The sequence below is a fragment of the Gigantopelta aegis genome, chromosome 5 (genome assembly GCF_016097555.1).
Source record: "Gigantopelta aegis isolate Gae_Host chromosome 5, Gae_host_genome, whole genome shotgun sequence".
Lineage (NCBI taxonomy): Eukaryota > Metazoa > Mollusca > Gastropoda > Neomphalida > Peltospiridae > Gigantopelta > Gigantopelta aegis.
In genome coordinates this window covers 1,869,681-1,892,807 of record NC_054703.1, presented here as the reverse complement: position 1 = coordinate 1,892,807, position 23,127 = coordinate 1,869,681, and the positions used below count along the sequence as shown (strand labels likewise).

The 23,127-nt window shown below is 38.3% G+C and overlaps 1 protein-coding gene across 1 annotated transcript in view; it reads right to left on the bottom strand.

The window, feature by feature from the left end:
* Positions 1 to 23,127, bottom strand: part of LOC121373456 (coadhesin-like) — a 113,890-nt gene that overhangs the window by 6,937 nt on the left and 83,826 nt on the right. The window contains exon 7 of the mRNA XM_041500120.1: positions 9,351 to 9,539. Coding sequence (XP_041356054.1) covers positions 9,351 to 9,539 — 189 coding nt within the window. The remainder of the gene's footprint in view (positions 1 to 9,350; positions 9,540 to 23,127) is intronic.

Genomic DNA, 23,127 nt, shown 5'->3' with positions numbered 1-23,127 from the left:
TGCACCAGTGTGGTTTAGTCTATCCATTAGCATGGGTTCGTATCTCCACCACACCAGTGTGGTTTAGTCTATCCATTAGCATGGGTTTGTCCCCACACGCTGCCACCACACCAGTGTGGTTTAGTCTATCCATTAGCATGGGTTATGTCTAGTCGGCAATTCTGAAAGCATGGATTCGTATGCCACCACACCAGTGTGGTTTAGTCTATCCATTAGCATGGGTTTGTCCCACCGCTCCCACCACACCAGTGTGGTTTAGTCTATCCATCCATGGGTAGCCATGGTGTGGTTTAGTCTATCCATTAGCATGGGTTCATCCACACCCAGTGTGGTTTAGTCTATCCATTAGCATGGGTTCGTATGCCCACTGCCACCACACCAGTGTGGTTTAGTCTATCCATTAGCATGGGTTCGTATCTCACCACACCAGTGTGGTTTAGTCTATCCATTAGCATGGGTTTGTCCGACTCGCACCACACCAGTGTGGTTTAGTCTATCCATTAGCATGGGTTCGTATCCCACCGCACCAGTGTGGTTTAGTCTATCCATTAGCATGGGTTCGTATCCCACCGCACCAGTGTGGTTTAGTCTATCCATTAGCATGGGTTTGTCCCACCACTGTCACCACACCAGTGTGGTTTAGTCTATCCATTAGCATGGGTTTGTATCCCACCACACCAGTGTGGTTTAGTCTATCCATTAGCATGGGTTCGTATCTCGCCACACCAGTGTGGTTTAGTCTATCCATTAGCATGGGTTCGTGTATCGCCACACCAGTGTGGTTTAGTCTATCCATTAGCATGGGTTCGTATCCCACCGCACCAGTGTGGTTTAGTCTATCCATTAGCATGGGTTCGTATCCCACCGCACCAGTGTGGTTTAGTCTATCCATTAGCATGGGTTTGTATCCCACCACTGTCACCACACCAGTGTGGTTTAATCTATCCATTAGCATGGGCTTGTATCTCACGACACCAGTGTGGTTTAGTCTATCCATTAGCATGGGTTTGTATCTCGCCACATCAGTGTGGTTTAGTCTATCCATTAGCATGGGTTCGTATGCCATCACACCAGTGTGGTTTAGTCTATCCATTAGCATGGGTTCGTATCCCACCGCACCAGTGTGGTTTAGTCTATCCATTAGCATGGGTTCGTATCCCACCGCACCAGTGTGGTTCAGTCTATCCATTAGCATGGGTTCGTATCCCACCACACCAGTGTGGTTTAGTCTATCCATTAGCATGGGTTCGTATCCCACCGCTGTGGTTTAATCTATCACACACCAGTGTGGTTTAGTCTATCCATTAGCATGGGTTCGTATCGTATGCCACCACACCAGTGTGGTTTAGTCTATCCATTAGCATGGGTTCGTATCTCACCGCACCAGTGCCACCACACCAGTGTGGTTTAATTCATAACATGACAATAATAACAATTATAACAATACAATTTAGCTAGTCGGCAATTCTGAAAGCATGGATTCGTATGCCATCGCTGTCATCACAGCAGTGGGGTTTAGTCTATCCATTAGCATGGGTACGTATCTCACCACTCCAGTGTGGTTTAGTGTATCCATTAGCATGGGTTTGTCCCACCGCTGCCACCACACCAGTATGGTATAATTCATAACATGGCAATAATAACAATTTATGACAATACAATTTAGCTAGTCGGCAATTCTGAAAGCATGGATTCGTATGCCACCGCTGTGACCACACCAGTGTGGTTTAGTCTATCCATTAGCATGGGTACGTATCTCACCACTCCAGTGTGGTTTAGTGTATCCATTAGCATGGGTTTGTCCCACCGCTGCCACCACACCAGTGTGGTTTAGTCTATCCATTAGCATGGGTTCGTATCCCACCACACCAGTGTGGTTTATCTATCCATTATGACAATACAATTTAGCTAGTCGGCAATTCACCAAAGCATGTGGTTTAATCTTCGATGGGCTGCCATCGCTGTGACCACACCAGTGTGATTTAGTCTATCCATTAGCATGGGTTCGTATCTCACCACTCCAGTGGGGTTTAGTCTATCCATTAGCATGGGTTTATCCGACCGCTGCCACCATACCAGTGTGGTTTAGTGTATCCGTTAGCATGGGTTTATCCGACCGCTGCCACCACACCAGTGTGGTTTAGTCTATCCATTAGCATGGGTTTGTATCTCAGTCTATCCATTAGCATGGGTTCGTATCCCACCACACCAGTGTGGTTTAGTCTATCCATTAGCATGGGTTTGTACTCGCCACATCAGTGTGGTTTAGTCTATCCATTAGCATGGGTTCGTATCCCACCACACCAGTGTGGTTTAGTCTATCCATTAGCATGGGTTCGTATCCCACCGCACCAGTGTGGTTCAGTCTATCCATTAGCATGGGTTCGTATCCCACCGCACCAGTGTGGTTCAGTCTATCCATTAGCATGGGTTCGTATCCCACCGCACCAGTGTGGTTCAGTCTATCCATTAGCATGGGTTCGTATCCCACCACACCAGTGTGGTTCCGTCTATCCATTAGCATGGGTTCGTATCCCACCGCACCAGTGTGGTTTAATCTATCCATTAGCATGGGTTCGTATCTCACCGCACCAGTGTGGTTTAGTCTATCCATTAGCATGGGTTCGTATCCCAATACGCCAGTGTGGTTTAGTCTATCATCAGCATGGATACGTATGCCACCGCTGTCATCACACCAGTGTGGTTTAGTCTATCCATTAGCATGGGTTCGTATCTCACCACTCCAGTGGGGTTTAGTATATCCATTAGCATGGGTTTGTCCCAACACTGCCACCACACCAGTGTGGTTTAATTCATAACATGACAATAATAACAATTATAACAATACAATTTAGCTAGTCGGCAATTCTGAAAGCATGGATTCGTATACTATCGCTGTCATCACAGCAGTGGGGTTTAGTCTATCCATTAGCATGGGTGTGTCCCACCGCTGCCACCACACCAGTGTGGTTTAGTGTATTCGTTAGCATGGGTTTGTCCCACCGCTGCCACCACACCAGAGTGGTTTAGTGTATCCATTAGCATGGGTTTGTCCGACCGCTGTCACCACACCAGTGTGGTTTAATTCATAACAATACAATAATAACAATTATAACAATACAATTAAAGCTACTCGGCAATTCTGAAAGCTTGCATGTCGCAAGTGAGTCTTCATTTGTGCAAGCCTGCGCTAGGTTGCTGCATGCATATCGTCAACGATGCAAGCTTCCCACAAGCATGTTTTCGCTTGTATAAGCTTGCCATAAATTAACATGTCTTCATTTGTGCACATTTGCCGCAAGCATGTCTTCATTTGTGCAAGTTATAGTTACAACCTAGTTTAAGTATCTCGTACTTTTTGTTTGGGTTGACCAACAGACAATCAATAAGAACTGGAGTTAAATTGTTGTTCACTGCTCATTACAAAACACTCTGACCCCGATACATTTTAGCACAGTTTTTCTTTTACCGACCATACGAGCAGATTTTAATTTGTGTACACTGTTTACAAGCACGGCTTTAAACACTGCACCAACAGAATAGTTTAATGACACCCCAGCACGAAAAATACATCGGCTATTGGGTGCCAAACTGTGGCAAAATGCAAAACATAAGTGATGATCAACATCAGAGTAAAAATTTAAATTGCACCAAAGTCAAAACAATAAACATTGTGCCCAAAATACACATATGCTAAAATTCTTATGTCCAAACTAAGTACAAACATGATGATGTCAAAACATTTCTCGTAAAATCTTAGTGATATGTTAAGCTTTAATCAATTATATTAAAATAACTTGAAATTTATTTTGAGGAAATCCACGACTATTCAGCAGCTGTTAATTACAATACTGTGCTAAAAAAAAAGAAAGAAAAAAAAAAAAAAAAAAAAAAATATTTATTTTCCTTAGTCCATTCTGACCATATGAAAGTTGGGGAGCCTTGAATTCATGGCCTTACATCAATGTGATATAATTTATATGCAAGTACATCTATCTAATTGGTGGTACAATAAAGTTATAGTCATATATAACAATTTAGTACATAAAAGCATTTGTAATGTTGTTTCTGTATAAATTAAAGATTGGCAAAAACACAAAACAAATTGCTATGACTCATAGAATGGAAAGGACTGGGAAATATAGGAGAAGAAGAAAGAAAATATAATGGTTAAAACACATAATAATAAATTGATAAATGAATGAATGAATAAATGAATGAATGAATAAATGAATAAATAAATAAATAAATAAATAAATACTAAAATTACCTCACTGCATGCACTCAGAACCGACAAAAAAACACCCTATCGAATCCAAATTGGTGAGATTTCAAACCTTAACAACAAGACAATAATGGTTACCTGGGCAGGGGTCCTTTGTACAGACGTCAGTTCCAGATAAGGTGGATGGCCCTACACAAGGCGGGTCATTAAATCCTGGTGGAGGACTATCACAAATTCTTGTCCGGGTCCACGAGAGAATTCCCCTGCCACACGACACTGAACAAAAGCCATCTCGTCTGACGCTCCATGCACCCCACTGGCCATTAACTGACAAAGAGTAAATGAAAAAAAAGGTATTAAAAACAATTTTATCATTAAAAATGCATTCTCAAAGCGTTTGTGATAATTAATTAATTTCAACATATTTTCGTGCTTATATCCAATTAAGGTTCAGGTACGCTGTCCTAGGCACACAATCAGCTATCTGGGCTGTCTGTCCAAGACAGTGGGTTAGTTGTTAATTGTTAGTGGTTAGTGAGAGAGAAGAGTATGTAGTGGCCATACACCTATCCACTGAGTCGTTAAAACTCGCTCTGGGTGGGAGCCAAAACCAGACTGCGAACCCTGTACCTACCAGTTTATGTCCGATGGCTTAACCACGACGCCACCAAGGCCGGTATTTGTAATACGGTTCAAGTTTGTTTTGTTTAACGACACTACTATAGAACACCCTCATTAATTAATCATTAGCTATTTGAGGCCAAACAAAAGAAAGAAATGTTTTATTTAATGACGCACTCAACACATTTTATTTACGGTTATATGGCGTCAGACATATGGTTAAGGACCACACATATATATTGAGAAAGGAAACCCGCTGTCGCCACTTCAAGGACTACTCTTTTCCATTAGCAGCAAGGGATCTTTTATATGCACCATCCCACAGACAGAGTAGTACATACCACGGCCGTTGATATACCAGTCGTGGTGCACTGGCTGGAACGAGAAATAGCCCAATGGTCCCACCGACGGGGATCGATCCCACACCGACTGTTCATCTAGCGAGCACCCTTGAGAAGAAACCCGCAACATTTTTTCCATCAGCAGCATGAGACATCTTTTATATGCGTTAATTTATTTTACAGTTAACAATAGTCCTGACTTTGCTGCCATTGAACAAATTTTCCAACCAATAATGCCTTTTTAATGAATAACTATACAAATTAAGTCCATTTTCATTTTTAGTACATGTCAACGTCTGTATATATTCATTGTGTTTCTGGTCATCCTAATGTTTACATAGTCACCCAAACTGGATTTTACACCCCAGAAATTTCATACATACAGAAAAATATATGTATACATACATGTATATTACAAAAACAACAACAACAACAACAACAAAAAAAAGAAGAAGAAGAAAACGAAGTTTGGCCCATTACAAACATTAACATGATCCGACACATTTTGAATATACAGAGACTGAAATTCTAAACATATAAAAATATTTTCTGTATACTTTAGCAATTAAAAGTACTCTTACTATTAGCTAGATTTAGTTGGAAACATTTTAACAATGACACCAAACTCAAGACGACTGCCCTCAAATAAGTTCCCAAGAAAATCAGTTTGAGTCGATTTGATCTGGCCAGAAAGAAAGAAAGAAATGTTTTAACGACGCACTCAACACATTTTATTTACGGTTATATGGCAGTCTGCCGGTCCCACTTTTGTCATTCTTGTCGGTCCGAAACACCTGTTCATTTCTATTATTGGAACAAATTCCTATCCGTCAAGTGGACCGGCCTGTCCAGACATCGGTATCTCGTGCATGATTTAAAATAATAAATGTATAGTGGTCAATATGGCTAGTGTTTCAGATGTCTGTGATTTTAAAGTCTGCCTAAGTATATATCGCCAGTCACTGAAGTCGGACCTACAGTAGTGTCAATCCATCGCCACTAGGCTAGACATTTGTCAAAGTCGCTGAGACGGTCAAGAGATTAACCAGACGTTACCAATAACACCATTCAAGGTATTACACTCCAATTAAAACAAAGGACCCAGAGTTTGCAACTGGTTACAATCAACACCTGTCAACACCTGTGTACGGAGCTCTGTCGGGTCGACTGTCCTAGTCCGAAGCAAGAGGCTTTTATGCAATACAAACTGCTTCAAATAGCATAAAATATACTGAAATAATCTATAACTGTATTCATTGTTGACTGTTCAATGTAGTGTATCCAATAATTATAAAGGATTTTAAAATTAACAAAAGGTTTCCACCTTTTTATGTTAACAAGTGGGAGTAAGCAGAACAGCTACATGTACTGGTTAACCCTAGAGCCAGTAGAGGTCAAATTTCATCCAATCAGCGATGCCGTTATTAATCTCTGTCTAAACATGTGCTAGCTCAGGCTGTCAGACACGTGGACGGTGCCATCTTTTATTAATTATCATGACACGCTACTGAATACTCATACTTTTTATACATATATGGAAATTAAAATTCATAACTTTTATTCCTTTTTTACATTATTTATTCCATTATGTAAAATATATACAATATGTACAATTTGTGGGGTTTTTTTTTACACTGATGTGATTTAAAAAAAATAAAACATTGTTTCATGTTTTCATCAAAATCATGTTTATCGTTTTGCGTTCATGATTCAAGATAAAACTATATAATTAAAATTAATCCACGCCTACCCTCACCCCCACCCCCACCCCCACCCCCACCCACTCCACCACACTGACTTGCACTACTTTTGTGCAACAAGCCGGATTATTCAGGCAACCATATTTAGATATTTTGAAGAAAACACACGTGAAAGCTACAAAAGCAATTTAAAAAATGTATACGATAAATTAATGAAAAATGCTATAGCAGAGTAGACATGTAGATTTATACGCATTGATTTAAAATAATAATTAAAAAAACCCTCATCATGACATGAAACTCCGTCGGTGGCCAAAGAAATCATGTAGGAAACTTCACGCCTGTGACTTACTTGTAGGCGATGTTCTACAGCTGTTGGCGTACATTAAACGGTTCCACCGACAGCATAAATGTTATACACGTTCCCTTCATTCACGTTCATAAAATATATACTAAACACGAATAGGACAATTTCTTCCAATATAACTAAATGATCCGTAAAAATGCACAGCAGCTAGAGAAAATGGCGTCGCTTGTCAAAATTACGTCATTTACAAAAATCATCTGATTCAAATAATAATGAATGAACGTTTGCATTCTTACGCGACATACGTATCAATGAAGTTTACACAAACAATACTATAGGCGTATTTAAAGCTAAACAAAATAAATTCAGTTATGTATTGTTAAAGTATGCATATAAATTTAATTTATAAGATTTGACCGCATAGCGGGTCATACAAAAGTGTGCACATCGTGTTTTCGGTTCATACTTGCATGAACCAAAATATAATTGCGGTCAATTCTTAAACAAACGTCACTATCATTTTTTTTTTTAAACTATATTGTGTTTTAAATGTTCTTCTTTTTATTCCTTTCTTTCACCCCCCCCCCCCCCCCCCCTCGGTAGTGATGACAACAAGTGGGACCGATTGACAATTTATTTCCCCCCACCCCTTTGTGGGACGGACGGATGGACAGACAGACAGACAGACAGACAAACAGACAGAAGGATACAGGTGAAACTGAATGAAACCTATAGTTCCCTCAGGCTGGACCGACGGGGGACTATTAACAAGCCAGGATATTGTTGCTTTTATGCTTTGGGATACATGTTACACAGGGCTCACCCTAGATCAAAACTGCCTGTAGCCAAAAAATTAGCCAAAGGAGATTTTATTAGCCATAATGAAATTGTTTTAGCCACAATTGTTTTGCTCAGTACTGTATAGAATATTTATACATGAAAATGCATCTTTTTCAGCTAATTATGTACAAACTGAAATAAATCTGAATGCCAAAACCGTATTCCCAGTTAATAAAATATTTATTACTTATTAAAGTAAGCAAACATATTTGCGCTGTATTCTGGATGACACTGTTTCTTGTTACCGATCGCGAGATTGCCATTACGCTAATTGAATATTTGGTAGTATTAATATATTCGAGATTTCAGCTAGATTATGTGACCTTAGTTCACATCAGAAGATAGAAAATGGCTTAGCTAAAAGTTTAGCCACTTGCTAATTTTATTAGCCATGTTTTGTCAAAATTAGCCAATGGCTAATTTGCCTACCGACAGCTCGAGCTCTGGTTACATAGTAGGTGCACACTAAAATGTGTAATTGTATTATTTTTGTCTAGTATGTAAAAGCAGGTGTAAAAAAAATCACACTGCAAACTACAAATGCCGAGTTGTTTCAATTTAATTTATTTAAATTCGCAGACCCTAGTTTCAACTCTTAAAAATAGACACTAAATTTAGTTAATAAACAAACCTGTAACACATTTGGATAAAGTTACAACAGTGACGTGAGTGTGTCTGTGACGTTAAAACTGGAAAATATCCTTAAAAATAGACACTAAATTTAGTTAATAAACAAACCTGTAACACATTTGCATAAAGTTACAACAGTGACGTGAGTGAGTCTGTGACGTTAAAACTGGAAAATATCCTTAAAAATAGACTATAACTCATTAACAACCGCTACTTCTCAGACGCATATGCGATTTTAAAACTATTAAAAAAAAATGCATTTTATGGTGATAGCACCACCAGGATGACCAGAAACACTTCGGTTCTATGAGAATGGATAATCTAAAACAATAAAATATAAGTAATAGATAGCTCTAATTTAGTGAAAAATACGCTTTAAGTGTTTAAAAACTAGGGTCTGTCCCTTTAAAATTGATCTCACATAGATTAAAACAAAAGATGTTGACACTTACTTTGACAGTCATATGATATGGTAGTTAGCCATGATTTGTTAGTTGGTAGTAATTTTCAAAACCCTCTCCCCCTCCCCCTCCCCCACCCCCACCCCCCAACAAATAAAGAAGAAAGAAAAAAAAAACCCCCAAAAACAAACAAACAAAACAAAAACATGAATAATTATTTTCAGTCATCATGCAACTGCCCGGTTAATTGGAAAATTCAACTGATAGACAGCATGCGATACGTACTTCCACATGCGAATTGTGCGCACGGATTGGTTCCAGTTTCAACGGCCGAGCCCACGCAATCATTTCCGTCATTTTCCGGTCTGGGACTATCACAAGCTCGCCGCCGTGTCCATGGACGGATACCACTGCCACACGACACAGAGCAGTCTCCATCTTCTCTGGCTCCCCACGGTCCCCACTGGCCATCAACTGACAGAGAAAGAAAAGGAAAGGAATGTTCGTTTAATGACACCTCAGCACATTTTAAACTATATTGAATTAAGGAAGGATGGAAATGTTTTATTTAACGACGCACTCAACACGTACATTTTATTTACGGTTATATGGTGTCAGACATATGGTTAAGGACCACACAGATATTGAGAGAGGAAACCTGCTGTCGCCACTTCATGGGCTACTCTTTTCGATTAGCAACAAGGGATCTTTTATATGAACCATCCCACAGGCAGGATATACTGAATTAAGAGCCAAATGAAATGCAATAATAATTTTTAGCTGTTACATAAAGGATACTCACTGAGTGTCTTGTGATATCATAATTTATCAGCACGAGTTGATGATAAAAGTAAGAAATCCAAGACTTGCCGAGGATAAATTATGATATCACAAGACACGAGAGGGGTATTAATTTTATCATCCATTATCATTCTTTTCATTTGCGATAACTGTAAACAATATCAGTAATGTGGGTTGAATGTCATTATATTTGGCAGCGGTAGAACGACAGTGGTGTGACGTCATTAATGATAGGTTTAGGGCTGAAACATACACAGTGACGTAACAAAATACTGTCTTGTGATTAAAATGTGACCAATCAAGATTATAAGAAGCAATATCTCCTAGGAAAATATCGCAGGAGATACCGCAAATTATAGTGTCAGCGATATCTCCTACAAAAGCCTTTAATGGAGGATAATAAATTATTTGTTTCCCATTAAAACAGATATTGAATTAAAACAGTTTGTTTTGTTTAACGACACCACTAGAGTACAGTGATTTATTACTCATCAGGTACTGGATGTCAAACATTTGGTGACATTGAATTTAAGATGTTTAAAATGATAGAAATTTACAAATTCAAAATTTTCTAAATATCTGTTAGTTTGTATAAAGACTGCCTCAAAGAATGACAGTTCTAAGTTTCAGAACTATCCAATCAAAACTCAAGGAGAATACATATTTTCCAATTTCCAATTTAAATTTTAAAAACATTTAATAGAAATTCACAACTTCTAATTTTTTCAAAATGTCTCTTTTTTATGTTTGTTAGCTGAATAGCAAGATTAAGACTTGGGCAATCTACAGTTATCTTTGCTAGTTGATCAGCTAGATTCAGACTATCTATAATAATGTTTGCTAGTTAAACAAGCAGATTGAGATTAGGGTCATCAACAGTCATGTTTGCTGGTTGAATAGCTAGATTCAGATTAGGGCAATCTACAGTTATGTTTGCTGGTTCGACAGCTACATTCAGACTATCTATAGTAATGTTTGCTAGTTAAACAAGTAGAATCAGATTAGGGCCATCTACAGTTATGTTGATGGTTCAACAGCTAGATTCAGACTAGGGACATCTATAGTTATGTTTGCTGGTTGAACAGCTAGATTCAGACTATATATATTAATGTTTGCTAGTTAAACAGCTAGATTCGGATTAGGACCATCTACACTTATGTTTGCTGGTTGAACAGCTAGATTCAGACTATCTATGATAATGTTTGCTAGTTAAAGAAGCAGATTGAGGTTAGGGTCATCAACAGTCATGTTTGCTGGTTGAATAGCTAGATTCAGACTATCTATAGTAATGTTTGCTAGTTAAACAAGTAGATTCTGATTAGGGCCATCTACAGCTATGTTTGCTGGTTGAACAGCTAAATTCAGATTAACATGTCTTCATTTGTGCAAACCGGCCTCGGTGGCGTCGTGGTTAGGCCATCGGTCTACAGGCTGGTAGGTACTGGGTTCGGATCCCAGTCGAGGCATTGGGTTTTTAATCCAGATACCGACTCCAAACCCTGAGTGAGTGCCCCGCAAGGCTCAATGGGTAGGTGTAAACCACTTGCACCGACCAGTGATCCATAACTGGTTCAACAAAGGCCATGGTTTGTGCTATCCTGCCTGTGGGAAGCGCAAATAAAAGATCCCTTGCTGCCTGTCGTAAAAGAGTAGCCTATATGGCGACGGCGGGTTTCCTGGAAAAAAGAAAAAAAAACAGTGTCAGAATGACCATATGTTTCACGTCCAATAGCCGATGATAATATAAAAAATCAATGTGCTCTAGTGGCGTCGTTAAACAAAACAAACTTTTTTTTCATTTGTGCAAATTTTCTGCAAGCATGACTTCCTTTGTGAAAGCTTTAGTTACAACCTAGTTTAAGAGGCTAATACATTTCATTTGGGTTTGTTCTCAAAGTATTTGTGATAATTAATTAATTTCAACCTATTTTCTGTGCTTATATCCAATTAAGGTTCAAGCACGCTGTCCTAGGCACACTCCTCAGCCATCTTATGTTTGCTGGTTGAACAGCTAGATTCAAATTAGGGCCATCTACAGTTATGTTTGCTGGTTCGACAGCTACATTCAGACTATCTATAGTAATGTTTCCTAGTTAAACAAGTAGAATCAGATTAGGGCCATCTACAGTTATGTTGGTGGTTCAACAGCTAGATTCAGACTAGGGACATCTACAGTTATGTTTGCTGGTTGAACAGCTAGATTCAGTCTATATATAGTAATGTTTGCTAGTTAAACAGCTAGATTCGGATTAGGGCCATCTACACTTATGTTTGCTGGTTGAACAGCTAGATTCAGACTATCTATAATAATGTTTGCTAGTTAAACAAGCAGATTGAGATTAGGGTCATCAACAGTCATGTTTGCTGGTTGAATAGCTAGATTCAGACTATCTATAGTAATGTTTGCTAGTTAAACAAGTAGATTCTGATTAGGGCCATCTACAGCTATGTTTGCTGGTTGAACAGCTAAATTCAGATTAACATGTCTTCATTTGTGCAAATTTGCCGCAAGCATGACTTCCTTTGTGAAAGCTTTAGTTACAACCTAGTTTAAGAGGCTCATACCTTTCATTTGGGTTTGTTCTCAAAGTATTTGTGATAATTAATTAATTTCAACCTATTTTCTGTGCTTATATCCAATTAAGGTTCAAGCACGCTGTCCTAGGCACACTCCTCAGCCATATTATGTTTGCTGGTTGAACAGCTAGATTCAGATTAGGGCCATCTCAGTTATGTTTGTGTGTTCGACAGCTACATTCAGACTATCTATAGTAATTATGTTGGTGGTTCAACAGCTAGATTCAGATTAGGGACATCTACAGTTATGTTTGCTGGTTGAACAGCTAGATTCAGACTATATGTAGTAATGCTTGGTAGTTAAACAGCTATATTCAGATTAGGGCCATCTACACTTATGTTTGCTGGTTGAACAGCTAGATTCACACTATATATAGTAATGCTTGCTAGTTAAACAGCTATATTCAGATTAGGGCCATCTACACTTATGTTTGCTGGTTGAACAGCTAGATTCAGACTATCTATATTATTGTTTGCTAGTTAAACAAGTAGATTCAGATTGGGCCATCTACAGTTATGTTTGCTGGTTGAACAGCTAGATTCAGACTATCTATAGTAATGTTTGCTAGTTAAACAGTTAAATTCAGATTTGGGCAATCTACAGTTATCTTTGCTGGTTGAAAAGCTAGATTCACACTATCTATAGTTAAACAAGTAGATTCGCATTAGGGTCATCTACAGTTATATTTGCTGGTTGAACAGCTATATTCAGACTATCTATAACAATGTTTGATAGTTAAACAAGTCGATTCAGATTAGGGCCATCTACAGTTATGTTTGCTCGTTGAACAGCTAGATTCAGACTATCTATAGTAATGTTTGGTACTTTAATAGCTAAAATCAGACTTGGACAGCCTACAGTTATGTTCACTTGTTGAACAGCTGAATTCAGACTTTGACTACCTATAGTTTACTAGTTAACAGCTAGATACAGTCTCGGATATAATCTACAGCTATGTTCACTAGTTGAACAGCTGAATTTAGTGTAATATGTCTGTCCATTAACATTGGTTCGTATCACACCGCTTCCACCACACCAGTGCGGTTTAGTCTATCCATTAGCATTGGTTCGTATCACACCGCACTCACAACACCAGTGTGGTTTATTCTATCCATTAGCATGGGTTCGTATCCCACCACAACAGTGTGATTTAGTCTATTCATGAGCATGGGTTTGTATCATACCAGTGTAGTTTAGTCTATCCATTAGCATGAGTTCGTATCCCACCACACCAGTGTGGTTTAGTCTATCCATTAGCATGGATTCGTATCCCACCTAACCATTGTGGTTTAGTCTATCCATTAGCATGGTTTCGTATCTCACCACAACAGTGTGGTTTAGTCTATCCATTAGCATGGGTTCGTATCCCACCACAACAGCGTGGTTTAGTCTACCCATTAGCATGTGTTCGTATCCCACCACACCAATGTGGTTTAGTATATCCATTAGCATGGGTTCGTATCTTACCACACCAATGTGGTTAATATATCGATTAGCATGTGTTCGTATCCCACCACACCAATGTGGTTTAGTATATCCATTAGCATGGGTTCGTATCTTACCACACCAATGTGGTTAATATATCCATTAGCATGTGTTCGTATCCCACCACACCAATGTGGTTTAGTATATCCATTAGCATGGGTTCTATCTTACCACACCAATGTGGTTAATATATCCATTAGCATGTGTTCGTATCCCACCACACCAATGTGGTTTAGTCTATCCATTAGCATGGGTTCTATCTTACCACACCAATGTGGTTAATATATCCATTAGCATGTGTTCGTATCCCACCACACCAATGTGGTTTAGTCTATCCATTAGCATGGGTTCGTATCCCACCGCACCAGTGTGATTTAGTCTATCCATTAGCATGGGTTCGTATCCCACCACACCAGTGTGGTTTAGCCTATTAATTAGCATAGGTTTGTATCCCACCGCTGCCACCACACCAGTGTGATTTAATCCGTAACAATACAATAATAACAATCATAACAATACAATTTAGCTAGTCGGCAATTCTTCAAGCTTGCATGTCTCAAGTGTGTCTTCATTTGTGCAAGCTTGCGCTAGGTTCCTGCATGGGTATCGTTAAATATGCAAGCTTCCCACAAGCATGTTTTCACTTGTAGAAGCTTGCCGCAAATTAACATGTCTTCATGTGTGCAAATTTGCCGCAAGCACGTCTTCATTTGTGCAAGCTGTAGTTACCACCAAGCTATAGTAACCAACAGACGACATCAATAAGAGCAGGTTTTAAATTGTTGTTCATTGCTCATTACAAAACACTCGAAGCCCGATATATTTTAGCGCAGTTTTTCTTTTACCGACCATTAGACGTGGGCTATACGGGCAGACTTGAATGTTTGTACACTGTTTACAAGCATGGCTTTAAAACTTGCACCAACAGAATATAATAGAAAAGATGTTTAACGACATCCCAGCACAAACAATACATCGGCTATTGGGTGCCAAACTGTGTAAAATGCAAAACATAAGTGATGATCAACATCAGTGTAAAAATTTAAATTGCACCAAAGTCAAAACAATAAACATTGTGCCCAAAATACACATGTGCTAACATTATTATGCCCAAACTAAGTACAAATAAGATGATATCAAAACATTTCACCTCAAATCTTAGTAATATGTTAAGCTTTAATCAATTCTATTAAAATAATTTGAAATGTATTTGAGGAAATCCATGACTATTCATGTCAATTACAATACCAGGGTTTATTCAGCAGCTTTTAGTTACAATACTGTGCTATAAAACAAATCTTATTTTCCCCAGTCCATTCTGGCCATGTCAAAGTTGGGGAGCCTTGAATTCATGGCCTTACATCAAAGTAATATAATTTATATACAAGTACATATATCTAATTGGTGGTATAATAATGTTATACAGTCATATATAACTATTTAATACATAAAAGCATTTGTAATGTTGTTTCTGTATAAATTAAAGATTGGCAAAAAACTAAACAAATTGCTATGACTCATAGAATGGAAAGGACTGGGAAATATAGGAGAAAAAACAAATATATATAATGGTTAAAACACATAATAATAAATTGATAAATAAATAAATAAATAAATAAATAAATAAATAAATAAATAAATAAATAAATAAAAAAAATGAATGAATGAATGAATGTTTAACGACACCCCAGCACGAAAAATACATCGGTTATTGGGTGTCAAACTATGGTAAATTGAAAACTAAAGTAAACTAAAATAAAATAAATAAATAAATAAACAAAACAAATAATTAAATAAACAAATAAATTAAATAAATACTAAAATTACCTCACTGCATGCACTCAGAACCGACTAAAAAACAACTGTCCAGGCCAAATTGCTGAGATTTCAAACCATAACAATAAGACAGTAATTAATGGTTACCTGGGCAGGGGTCTTCTGTACAGACGTCAGTTCCAGATAAGGTGTTTGTTCCTAGACAATCCAGTCCATTATTTGCTGGTCTAGGACTATCACAATTTCTTGTTCGGGTCCACGAGAGAATTCCCCTGGCACACGACACTGAACACGAGCCATATCGTCTGACGCCCCATGCTCCCCACTGGCCATTAACTGACAAAGAATAAATAAAAAATAAATATTATCATTAAAGATACGTTCTCAAAGTTTTGTGATAATTAATTACTTTCAACTTATTTTTGTGCTTATATCAAATTAAGGTTCAAGCACGCTGTCCTAGGCACACACACCTCAGCTATCTGGGTTATCTGTCCAGGACAGTGGGTTAGTTGTTAACTGTTAGTGGTTACTGAGAGAGAAGAGAGTGTAGTGGCCAAGTTTGTTTTGCTTAACGACACCACTATAGAACACCCTTATTAATTAATCATGAGCTATTTGAGGCCAAACAAACGAAAGAAATGTTTTATTTAATGATGCACTCAACACATTTTATTTACGGTTATATGGTGTCAGACATACATGTACATGTATGGTTAAGAACCACACAGATATTGAGAGAGGAAACCCGCTGTCTCCACTTCATAGGCTACTCTTTTCCATTAGCAGCAAGGGATCTTTTATATGCACATCCCACAGACAGAATAGTACATACCACAGCCTTTGATATACCAGTCGTGGTGCACTGGCTGGAATGAGAAATAGCCCAATGGGCCCACCGACAGGGATTGATCCCACACCGACCGCACAGCGACAGCAGGTTTACTCTCTTTCTATATCTGTGTGGTACTTAACCATATGTCTGACACCATATAACCGTAAAAATAAAATAAAATATGTAGAGTGCGTCGTTAAATAAAACATTTCCTTTAATTCTTCCTGATTCGGCTGATCTGTTAACTGAACATGATCAAGCTATAAACAAAATTCCAGCTCAATATCTTGAGGCATTCCGAAAATGTTTTGCGAAAAACAACATTACATATCAAGTTCAAATGCGATAACTATGTCAAACATGGGTTGATTGCCATGAAAGTGAAAGACGATCTGTAACAGTACTTGATAAAGATATATTAAACATTTCAGCTCTATATCGTGATTCAGTGTGGGACAAAAACGTTGGAAAAACTATATGTGGGACAGGCAGAAGGACACATATGAAACTGGATGAAATCTATAGTCCCCTCGGAGGGGACCGACGGGGGACTAATGGAATGGGAATGGGAACTCCATTTACGTGCCCCTATCCAAAAAGGTTCAGGCACGCCTACCACGGATTCGGCCTCTGACTTCGCCAGTGGGCGGGGGACTAATAACCAATCATCATGATATTATTGCCTTTAAGCTTTGGGATACATGTTACATTGTAGGTGCACACGAAACTGTGTAATTTTATTATTTTGTTCTAGTACAAGCAGTTGTAAAAGATCACACTGCAAACTATAAACACGGAGTTGTTTCAATTCAATTTACTTAAATTCGCATTAAATTCGCAGACCCTACATGTAGTTTCAACCCTTAAAAATAGACACTAAATTTAGTTAATAAACAAACCTGTAACACACTTGGATAAAGTTACTACAGTGACTGAGTCTGTGACGTTAAACCTGGGACCCCTGCGCGTGCTGTAACCTCACCGTGGTGTAACATTCTCTTTGAGAATGGCCAATACAGCACAAAAAGTAAAATTCAGTATCCGTAAAATTCTGTGATATTTGTGTTTTTGCACAGTTCTTTACACTGTTTTTGTTTAAACCTTGCATTTTTATATTGATGTTGATCATCACTTTATTTATTTGCATTACCATAGTTTGACACCCAATAGCCGATGTATTTTTCGTGCTGGGGTGTCGTTAAACATTCATTCATTCATTCATTCATTTAAACCTGGGAAATATCTTTAAAAATAGACTAGAACTCGAATTAATAACAGCTACTTCTCAGACACACCCGCGATTTTGAAACTTTGAAAAATGCATTTTGTGGTATTAGCACCACCAGGATGACCAGAAACACTTCGATTCTACGGAAATGGATAATCTAAAACAATAAAATATAAGTAATGTTTGATTTCAGTGATCATAAACGGCTTTAATAATGAAACATATCCCTTAGTGTTTAAAAACTAGGGTATGTCCCTTTAAGTTTTATCTCACATCGATTAAGCAAAAGATGTTGACACTTATTTCGAAAGGTGGAAGGTAGCCATGATTTGTTAGTTGGTAGTAATTGTCAACCCCCCACTCCCCCCCCACCCCCACCCCCCCCAAAAAAAAAACACCCCACAAAAAAACCCCACAAACAAACCCATGAATAATTACTTATTTTTGGTCATTATCCAACTGCCCGGTTAATTGGAAAATTCAGCTCATAGACAGCATGCAATACGTACTTGGACATGCAACTTGTGTGCACGGGTTGGTTCCAGTTTCAACTGCCGAGCCCACGCAATCGTTTCCGTCATTTTCCGGTCTGGGATTATCACAAACTCGTCTCCGAGTCCATGGACGGATACCACTGCCACACGACACAGAGCAGTCTCCATCTTCTCTGGCTCCCCACGGTCCCCATTGCCCATCGACTGACAGAGAAAGAAAAGGAAAGGAATGTTCGTTTAATGACACCTCAGCTCATTTTAAACTATACTGAATTAAGGATATTAAATATTTTATTTAACGACGCACTCAACACGTACATTTTATTTACGGTTATATGGCGTCAGACATATGGTTAAGGACTACACAGATATTGAGAGAGGAAACCCGCTGTCGCCATTTCATGGGCTACTCTTTTCGATCAGCAGAAAGGGATTTTTATATGCACCATCCCACAGGCAGGATATACTGAATTAAGAGCCAAATGAAATGCAATAATAATTTTTAGCTGTTACATAAAGGATACTCCCTGGGAGACTTGTGATATCATAATTTATCAGCACGAGTTGATAATAAAAATATGAAATCCGGGGCTTGCTGAGGATCTTTATAGTTTTATTAACGAGTGCTAATAAATTATGATATCACAAGACACGAGGGTGTTTTCTTTTTATCATCCATTATCATTCTTTTCATTTGTGACAACTGCAAACAATGTCAGTAATGTGGGTTGAATGTTACTATATTTGACAGCGGTTAACTCATTAACTAGCAGAACGACACTGGCGTGACGTCACTAATGATAGGTTTAGCGCAGAAACATACACAGTGACGTAACAAAATAATGACTTGTGATTAAAAATTGACCGATCAACATTATTAGAAGCGATATCTCCTAGGTGAATATCGCAGGAGATGTCGCAAATTATAGTCCCGGCGATATCTCCTGCAAAGAAAGAAACAAATGCTTTATTTAACGACGCACTCAACACATTTTATTTACAGTTATATGGCGTCAGACATATGGTTAAGGACCACACAGATTTTGAGAGGAAACCCGCTGTCGCCACTTCATGGGCTACTCTTTCCGATTAGCAGCAAGGGATCTTTTATTTGCGCTTCCCACAGGCAGGATAGCACAAACCATGGTCTTTGTTGAACCAGTTATGGATCACTGGTCGGTGCAAGTGGTTTACACCTACCCATTGAGCCTTGCGGAACACTCACTCAGGGTTTGGAGTCGGTATCTGGATTAAAAATCCCATGCCTCGACTGGGATCCGAACCCAGTACCTACCAGCCTTCTGACCGATGGCCTAACCACGACGCCACCGAGGCCGGTATATCTCCTACAAAAGCCATTAATGGATGATAATAATAATTAAAAAAATAGATATTGAATTAAAAACTTAAAGTTTGTTTTGTTTAACGACACCACTAGAGCACAGTGATTTATTAATCATCGGCTACTGGATGTCAAACATTTCGTGATATTGAATTTAAGATGTTTAAATTTAATAAAAATTTACAAATTCAAAATTTTCTAAATATCTCTGTTACAGTGAAAATATAGAAATCATATTTACTTCATGATTAAATTATCTCTCTTGTAGATTACTCTGTTTTGAATATATTGAGACCAGTGACGCTTGTTCGTGTTTACGTTTGATGACTATCAATGCATCTAATCGAATTTGAAAAAAAGAAAAAAAAGAAGTAATTTTAAAGGATATGGGATATGAAGTGCAATTACAATAACAATGTCCTGTCTTTGAGTGTAAGTTAAAATTAATCTTAGCGTTCGATTTGTTTTGTGTTGTTTTTTGGGGGTGGTGGGGTGGTGGTGGTGGGGGGGGCACAGCAGTTGTATTAAATAAATGCTAATTTAATAACTAAATGAAGATACACACATATACACACACATACACACTCACACACAGACACACACCCACCCACACACACATAGACACACACACACACATACACACACAGACACACACACAGACACACACACACAGACATACAGAAACACACACATAGAGACACGCACACACACACGCACACACACAGACACACACATACACACACACATACACACACACACAGATACAGACAGACACACACAGACACACACACAAACACACAAACACACACGCACACACACACACACACATACTGACCCACACATACACACACACACATACTCACACACACACACACACACATACTCACACACACATACTCTCATACACACACACACACACACACACATACACACACACACACACACATACTCACACACACACACATTATTATATAAATACATATAAAAACCATTGCTGCATTGTGATCGTTATACTTCGATAAATTAACAAAACAAAAGATACAAACAATCCTAATATAAACCAGCAAGGAGAATTGATAATTTTCGCGATACTTTGCCTGTCAACAGTTACGAATAACGTTCTACGTTCTTCTAACACAAGCGTCACGCAGGGAGCAGTAATAAGTAATGTAGTATTAAGTAATTTTTCGTGGCAAGGGAGATGGCTCTGGACAAAACGGCGAATTAAAATTAAGTGCGGATGTAATGGTGGAAACCGGAGAACCTGCCCCCTCCCGCTTGTAAATTAATTAAAGTTACACCGGCATCGTTAGTGTCATAGTTAAGCCATCGGACATAAGGCTGGTAAGTACTGGGTTCGCAGCCCAGTATCGGCTCCCACCCAGAGCGAGTTTTAACGACTCAATGTGTAGGTGTTAGACCACTACACACTCTTCTCTCTCACTAACTAATAACAACTAACCTACTGTCCTGTACAGACAACCCAGATAGCTGAGGTGTGTGTGCCCAGGACAGCGTGCTTCAACATTAACTGGATATAAGCACGAAAAATAAGTTCAAATAAAATAAAAATAAAAGTGCCCCTTTTTAACAATTATGTTTACATTGAAGTGCCCTTTTGAAAACGGTAGTTTATGTGCCCGTTTGCCCTTGTACCGTCCCTAAAAATAATATAGGTCTTTCTTTGGAAATGTCTATGCAAATCATGTATTACATTGAGTTATGTACGGAGTGCCGCACCAGTGATCGCCTGTGAAAAGCCTCGATAATATCTCTAATATATGAGCCGCACGCGACTGGTTTAACAAACAGGTTTGACGAGTTTTTCACAGCTCGAATTTTGTGTAAGAAAATAAATACAAGCCAGTTTAAAATGCACTTTACCATAATTATTAGTGGTTAGTGGGTGTGTTTTGTTGTTGTTGTTGTTGTTTTTGTTGTTGCTTTTTGTTTGGTTGGTTTCTGTTTTTTGAATAAATATGTATTATTCCTAGAGCATTTGCACTGAATACGTTGGATAATCATATTCACTGCCACCAGTGGGGCAGGATATGCTCATCTTTCGAGAACACCTGATATAATCACTGTATTGACAGTGGTTCATGATCACAGCTGTATATATTCCACTGACTTTTATCCTGTGCAGGTTTGGGTGTTCTAAGCTAAGTATTGGGCGTGGCAGTCCTCCAATAGGCGGTGAAGGAGAAACAAAACATCATGTTAAGGATCTCCTAGGAGAGTGTTACCGTACACCTAAGGACGTACTTTTGACTCTGCCTTGTACAGAGATACGATTTTGATCACGGAATATGCCTTTGTCATTCAGATTACATCAGATGAATGAGAATTGACGCGTTTCGTCATCTATATAAGTGTAACAGTCCTATTTTTCACTTTAACTTATGTTTGTGCTTATATTCAAGTGAGGTTCAAGCACGCTGTCAATGGAATACACATCAGCTATATAACTAACCAATAACCCTAAACACTAACACCCAATAACCCTCCTCTCTCACTAACAACTAACAATTAACTTATCTTTCTCACTAAACATTAACAATCAAGAAATAACCCACCTCTCTCACCAACCACTAACAAATAACCAGTAAGTTATCTCTTTCATTAACCAATAATAACCAGTAACACATATCTCTCACTAACCACTAAAATTAACTAATAACCAATTTATCTCAATAACAATTATCAATAACCCATATCTCACTAACCACTAACAACTAACCAATAACCCATCTTCCTCCCTAGCACTAAAGATAACCAATAACCAAAATATCTCACTAACCACTAAACAATCCATCTATCTCACTAACCACTAACAACTTATAACCCATCTCTCTCATTAGCCAATAACAATTAACAAATAACCCAGCTTCCTCAATGAACATTAACAACTAATAACCGATCTATCTGACAAACCATTAACAATTAACAAATAGTTATCTCACTAACTACTAACATCTAACAAATACCCTAGCTTTCTTACTAACCACTAGCAACCAATAACCCATCTGTTTCACTAACCACTAACAACCAATAACCCATCTGTTTCACTAACCACTAACAATTAACTAATAACCCATCTATCTCACTAACCACTAACAACCAATAACCCATCTGTTTCACTAACCACTAACAATTAACTAATAACCCATCTATCTCACTAACCACTAACAACCAATAACCCATCTGTTTCACTAACCACTAACAATTAACTAATAACCCATCTATCTCACTAACCACTAACAACCAATAACCCATCTGTTTCACTAACCACTAACAATTAACTAATAACCCATCTATCTCACTAACCACTAAGAGCTAACCAATAACCCATCTCGTCAATATCCCGTCTCACTAACAATTAACCACTAATCCATGTCTTTCGTTAACAACTGACAATTAACTAATAACCCATCTCTCTCACTAACCGCTAACAATTAACCAATAACCCATCTATTTCATTAACCACTAACCAGTAACCAATAACCCATCTATTTCACTAACC